Raw genomic sequence first — 7,194 nt, 5'->3', positions numbered from 1 at the left:
AGATGCTGAACGGGTGGAGATGCTCAGAAAGGTCCGTACCTCCATCTGCTCCTAAACTCACCTCAGATATGGAGACATAGAACTGACCTTTAATGGTCCTTAAACTGTCTCTCTCTTTCTGTCTGTCTGTCTGTCTCTCTCTCTCTCTCTCTCTCTCTTTTTTTTTTTTTTTTTTTTTTTTTTTTTTTTTTTTTTTTTTTTTTTTTTTTTTTTTTTTTTTTTTTTTTTTTTTTTTTTTTTTTTTTTTTTTTTTTTTGTCTCTGTCTCTGTCTCTCTCTCTGTCTGTCTGTCTCTCTCTGTCTCTCTCTCTCTCTGTCTGTCTGTCTCTCTCTCTCTCTGTCTCTCTCTCCGCCCTCACTCTCTGTCTGTCTCTCTGTCTCTCTTTCTCTCTCTCCGCCCTCACTCTCTGTCTGTCTCTCTGTCTCTCTCTCTCTCTTTCTCTCTCTCCGCCCTCACTCTCTCTCTGTCTGTCTCTCTCTCTCTGTCTGTCTGTCTGTCTCTCTCTCTCTCTCCATCTCTCCAGAATATCGAGGCTCGTCTGAAGGTGTCGTTGCCTAGCGACCTGGGAGCAGCTTTGACAGACGGCGTGGTGCTCTGTCACCTGGCCAATCACGTGAGACCTCGGTCCGTCCCCAGCATCCACGTCCCCTCCCCCGCTGTGGTGAGTACTCATAATAATAATTCTCTCGACAAAAACACTCGACAGCAGGTAACGTTAGTCTACCGTTAGCTAGTTACCACTACACTCAACAGCAGCTAACGTTAGCCTAACGTTAGCTAGTTACCACTACACTCAACAGCAGGTAACGTTAGTCTACCGTTAGCTAGTTAACACTACACTCGACAGCAGTTAACGTTAGCCTAGCGTTAGCTAGTTAACACTACACTCGACAGCAGTTAACGTTAGCCTAGCGTTAGCTAGCAGCTGGAGTAAACACGGTTAAAATGCTGACAGCCAAACGGTGTAGAAGTGTGTCTGTATTTCACTGGAGAGGAACGTACGACAGTCTATAGCTGCCGTTGTCTGAAAAACAACACAGATGTTGCTGAAATTCGCCTCGCCAGCTTCGTGCTGCATTCAAAGTAATTGTAAAATACCCTTTTCCCATCCAGTGGTTGTTTTTGTGGTTTAACAGGAATTTACTGGTGAAATAAGTTATTGTTATTACATTTTTTATAAATCATTTAAATTTTGACCCTGTGGCCTTAGCAATAAACAAGCCGACTGTCGTTTTGGGCTCCTTTTTTATTTTTGAGATCAACGTGTCACCTTTTTAAGCCCTTCTGAGTTTGCAGGTGTGAATAATAATAATAATAATAATAATAATAATTATAAACAGATGAGGGGTTATATACCGTATTTTCCAGACCATAAGTCGCACTTTTTTTTCCTACTTTGGCTGGTCCTGCGACTTACACTCAGGTGCGACTTATATATCAAAATATATATAATTTAACATGTTTTTAAATGTTAATTCATACTGAAAACATTACCGTCTACAGCCGCGAGAGGCTCTAGGCTCAACTATACGCTGCTCCTAAAGACAACTGAGAAAGAAAACAAACTGCAGGTAGTAAAATATGCAGCCGGAAACGGTAATCGATCAGCAGAAAGAGAGTTTGAAATGAGGGAGAAACTTGTGAGGGAGACTGGTGAAAAGGTGACTCTTAGTGCAATGAAGAAAACAGAGAAAGCTAATCGGCTAATCGCGGGTTGAGAGCAAGATGGCCAAAGGTGGAGGAACTAGCTAGTCCACACATGGATGCGTGCTGCCGGGAGGGGCTGGTCAAAGGTGCAGTTAGGTCTCCACGCCCTGGTAGTTGTTCTGGGTGCTACTGTGTAGCTGAATAACTGTTAACGTGTTAGGTTAACATACCAGACACCTACCGTATTCAGCCTGTTGTTCTGGGTGCTGTTGTGTGGTTGACAGATGGCTGATTTTGGTCTTGGAATTTGTGAAATAAATTTCTAAATAAATGCGACTTATAGTCCAGAAAATACGGTAATAACCGCGGTGCTGTGTCTCTGTCCTGCAGCCTAAACTCACCATGGCAAAATGTCGGCGAAACGTTGAGAACTTCCTGGAGGCGTGTCGCAGGATCGGTGTCCCACAGGTAACGCACACACCTGAGACTTTACTTTACCTGGTATACAGCACACACCGGAGACTATACTTTACCTGGCATACAGCACACACCTGAGACTAGCATAAAGCACACACCTGAGACTAGACCTGGCATACAGCACACACCTGAGACTAGCATAAAGCACACACCTGAGACTAGACCTGGCATACAGCACACACCTGAGACTAGACCTGGCATACAGCACACACCTGAGACTAGACCTGGCATACAGCACACACCTGAGACTAGACCTGGCATACAGCACACACCTGAGACTAGACCTGGCATACAGCACACACCTGAGACTAGCATAAAGCACACACCTGAGACTAGACCTGGCATACAGCACACACCTGAGACTAGACCTGGCATACAGCACACACCTGAGACTAGACCTGGCATACAGCACACACCTGAGACTATACCTGGCATACAGCACACACCTGAGACTAGCATAAAGCACACACCTGAGACTAGACCTGGCATACAGCACACACCTGAGACTAGACCTGGCATACAGCACACACCTGAGACTAGCATAAAGCACACACCTGAGACTAGACCTGGCATACAGCACACACCTGAGACTAGACCTGGCATACAGCACACACCTGAGACTAGCATAAAGCACACACCTGAGACTAGACCTGGCATACAGCACACACCTGAGACTAGACCTGGCATACAGCACACACCTGAGACTAGCATAAAGCACACACCTGAGACTATACCTGGCATACAGCACACACCTGAGACTAGCATAAAGCACACACCTGAGACTATACCTGGCATACAGCACACACCTGAGACTAGCATACAGCACACACCTGAGACTAGACCTGGCATACAGCACACACCTGAGACTATACTTTACCTGGCGTACAGCACACACCTGAGACTATACTTTACCTGGTATACAGCACACACCTGAGACTATACTTTACCTGGTATACAGCACACACCTGAGACTATACTTTACCTGGTATACAGCACACACCTGAGACTATACTTTACCTGGCATACAGCACACACCTGAGACTATACTTTACCTGGCATACAGTACACACCTGAGACTATACTTTACCTGGTATACAGCACACACCTGAGACTATACTTTACCTGGTATACAGCACACACCTGAGACTATACTTTACCTGGCGTACAGCACACACCTGAGACTATACTTTACCTGGCGTACAGCACTGGTACAAGTACTCAGACTCTTTACTGCAGTACATATACTAATACCACTGCATGTTCAGCATTAGAGCTGATATTTAGGGGCTTTTGCAGCTTGAAAGGATCCCAAACATTGGACACTTCCTGTCACCTGTCACTTCTCTGAGCCTGTCACTATTTTCCGCTTTCTTTCCCAATTTGGTAATCTGCGGCGTCAGCCTTCCCGGCATGTGTTCAGATCTTTAGTGCGCTTGCATAACTGCAGTGTGTAACCAAAACATGGACCGGTTCGGACTTTCAGGTGTGAGAACGCCCTGAGCGTGCATCCATAGGCGCCGATTCATGTTTTCCTCCGTGGGTGCTCACACGTGCACACCCTTTAAATAAAGTAGTCAAAAAAATTTTGCATTTCAGAACCTTAGGAAATGGACAGCGGCCGATGTAAACACACACACCTATTAACTCGATAACAAAGCCTTAAAGTGGGCTTTCAACTCAGGACAGTGCCACTTCTCTCAAATACAGACAGGATTGGAGATGAGAAGTTTAACTGACACGTAACGGCGAGCAGCTTCGTGGGAAATTAAGAATCAATGCCACCGACATACCCAATCACACTATGACAGACTCTCCACTGCACCAACTGCAATGTTTAATTTTAAATGAATGTAAAAATGAACTGGAAGTCTGCTCAGTATTTACTGTGTGTGCTCGAGCTCCAGAGCGCCCACGGAATCGGCGCCTAAATGTTCTGCTCCTTGTACTGAAACTGATCAGAATCTGCTGCTCCTCAACTAACAGCTTTTCTTTCTTCTCTTTCATTTTCCCGTCTTTCATGAATCCTTTTTTGTTCTGTCCATCTCACTCCTTTTGTCCTCCGCCATGCCCATCCCCCGCCCTGTAGGACGGTCTGTGTTCAGTGGGGGAGGTTCTGGCGGGAGAAGGTGGCGGCCGTGTTTACGGGACGCTGGGCGCGTTGCTGTCCATGGCCCCGCCCCCGAGCAGCCCCTCCCCTCGCTTCCAGCTGGCGGGCTTCGCCCTCTTCTACCTGTCCGTCATGTCGCTGCTCTGTGCCATCTACGTGCACCTGGCGCCGCACGTCTGAACCCCCACCTGAGAACAAGACGCCGCAGAGACAGTTAGGGCTGGTTTATGCTTCTGCGTCGTGGTCGCTTTACATCGCGGTGCATTTCACCGCCAGAACGCTAGGGGGCGATAAGTCTGAGGGTATCTGCAAGGTGTCTGTCCGCCAGTTTATGTTATGTTAGCAAGCTGCACAACTGCCCAACAACGTAGTACTGGCTGGTAAAGTGCTAATTTCAAAACGTTACTAACAGATAACCCGTCATTGGAACCAGAATATGTCTGAGTTTATTAGCTGAGCTGATTAGTGAGCTAGCATGTTGCTACTCCCCACAGTAGGCTGCTGGAAACACCCACTATCAACACACAAGACCAGTTTACCAATTGCAGTCACACAGGACCAGCTGACCAATCACAGTCACACAGGACCAGTTGACCAATCACAGTCCTTGAAACACAGACTATCAACACACAGGACCAGTTTACCAATCACAGGCCTTGAAAACACAGACTATCAACATACAGGACCAGTTGACCAATCACAGGCCTTGAAACACAGACTATCAACATACAGGACCAGTTGACCAATCACAGGCCTTGAAATACAGACTATCAACATACAGGACCAGTTGACCAATCACAGGCCGTGCGCTCTGCGAAGTTAGGTGCACGTCGAGCTCCGGCGGGGGACTCGGAGGGGGTATCGGGGCGACACAGAGGGGTCTGCGGAGGGACGCGGTCGATTCGACACAGAAGCATAAATCAGCCTTGAGCACCTGGCGCTCAAAGTCTGAACCCCACCTGAGAACAAGACGCCACAGAGACAGTTAGGGGTGTGAATCGCACCATACGGTATCACAAAGTTTCTTCAGACAACCATACTATACTTATAGGGCAAGGTACCGGCAAAGATTCTCAGAATTGATTTGATTCCTATTCACAAGGTCCCGAATCGATTCAATATCAGTTAACATTTCAGCTACAAGCCCAATATATGTTGGATATAACAGAGACGATGTTCCCTCTGACCTGCTGCTTTGGTAAAGCTGTAGTGTGTACCTTTTTGATATTAATGAACTTCTGAACGTCTATAAAGTTAATGAAGACTATCGGCTCCACACAACTCTCTCTGGATCTCTCAGCGTGGTCAGAAGATGGTGGCGTCTGGTTAGTCTGGCTATCGGCAGACCAAGCTCAGTCCTTTAAGACTGAACATTAGTCTGGGGAGTCTGCTCTGTATTGCACAAGAGGCGGGATCAACGGGCATATAGTTCAGATGACTCTGTAACTCATCAATCAGTCCTTCCAGAAAAATGCTGAGGTTTTTTGTGATTGTTGCAGGGCAAAAATCCTTGATTATGCGACACGTTTTCTTAAAAACTGCGATGGAATATGATATTTATGATATTTATGCAATTTTATGCAATGAAATTGCGGGAACTTGCAAAAACTGGTTTGATGAAAAGGAGAAAAAAAGTGATTTCCCCCAAAACCCTGCTTTTCGATGATGTTCACGTCGCGTAATTACATCACTTCATAACGTTCCCATGGCAACAGGGGAAAATGGCTGCTCTTGTGTGAAGTAAACGCAACATTTTTCAACTTTCTGCTAAGATAGATATATATATATATATATATAACGAAAATGCAGGGATTATGAAATCATGCAAGCCCCGCATATTTTGCTCGGAAATTGCATTCAATTATGCGATCGCATAATCACGTTTTTCTGGAGGGACTGGTATTAATGATGTTGAATGTAAACAAAAAAGCTGCTTGGTCGCTTCTCTGTCGTCATCATGTTAAACCCTCCAATGGTGCACCAGCTGGATAAGCCAGTTTGTGATTGGTCCCCGCAGATTTGTAACGGAAGCAGGAGAGATTAAACGTACAGGTTTCCAGCCTGGGCTGCAGATCAGGCTAGGGTTACCCAGGCTAGGGACTTTCCCGCGCAGATACTGAAGTGAAGATAATGACCTCTTCTGAAGAGTCCATCATGTTTTTATAATCCTCCGTGTCCTCCTTGGCTACTAGCAGCTGCGTGGTTTGTTGTCATTACTTAGAATTCCTCCCGGGGGAGACAGAAACTACGTACTATAGCTTTAAACACAGCGGTTACATTAATGTACTTGTAATTCAACATGAACACAACCAAACTTAAACCCAACAGACTTTACAGTCAGAGTTTTGAGACATTTCATTCTGATATCTGGAGATGACAGAGGGAGACCTTTTCTAAACGGACATGCAAGATTTTCCCTTGTCAAAATAAAAGCCTAACTTTGGAACCTTTTTTCAACCTCCTTCCCAGCGAGCTAGCATGGCAAAGTTGGCACCAATGGATTCGTAGGTCTTGTAATTTCATTCGATACAGACAAGTCAATTCTTGGATTGTATGAATAATCTCAAATATTTTTTTTTGTCAAAAAAAACTTTAAAGTCAAATTATAGGTAGGACACTGGAAATCTGGCAATTAGATGCAATATATCTACATTAAGAATCTTAAGCTCAAACTTGACTTTCGACCTTTATTTTGAAGTTACTGTACTCTGCCTTTTGTATTGTCTGCAAAAAGTGAAAGGTCACTCCAAGGCAAAAGGCAGTAACTTCCAAATGATCAATATTTGGTTGCTGATCACCATTTACAAAATCATTAAAGTAACACGTCTATAAAATGTAGTGATCATGGCCTGTATGTCTGATGATTTACAATTACTTAAAGCCATTTACTGTACTTTTTGCTATCCTGAACCGTAACTCAAATTGAGCACTACAAAAGTCAAAGAGCAGTTACTGGTGTTAAG

The 7,194-nt window shown here is 45.0% G+C and overlaps 1 protein-coding gene across 1 annotated transcript in view; it reads left to right on the top strand.

Moving 5' to 3' along the window:
• lrch3 (leucine-rich repeats and calponin homology (CH) domain containing 3) overlaps window positions 1–5,762 on the top strand; it is a 23,133-nt gene extending 17,371 nt beyond the window's left edge. The window contains exons 15-18 of the mRNA XM_039780074.1: window positions 1–31; window positions 524–661; window positions 2,038–2,115; window positions 4,211–5,762. The exon at window positions 1–31 is cut by the window's left edge and continues 46 nt beyond it. Coding sequence (XP_039636008.1) covers window positions 1–31; window positions 524–661; window positions 2,038–2,115; window positions 4,211–4,411 — 448 coding nt within the window. The 3' untranslated portion in view covers window positions 4,412–5,762. The remainder of the gene's footprint in view (window positions 32–523; window positions 662–2,037; window positions 2,116–4,210) is intronic.
• Window positions 5,763–7,194: the final 1,432 nt, after the last annotated feature.

This window comes from Perca fluviatilis, chromosome 2, assembly GCF_010015445.1.
Source record: "Perca fluviatilis chromosome 2, GENO_Pfluv_1.0, whole genome shotgun sequence".
NCBI lineage: Eukaryota > Metazoa > Chordata > Actinopteri > Perciformes > Percidae > Perca > Perca fluviatilis.
This window is presented reverse-complemented; position numbering and strand designations above follow the sequence as displayed.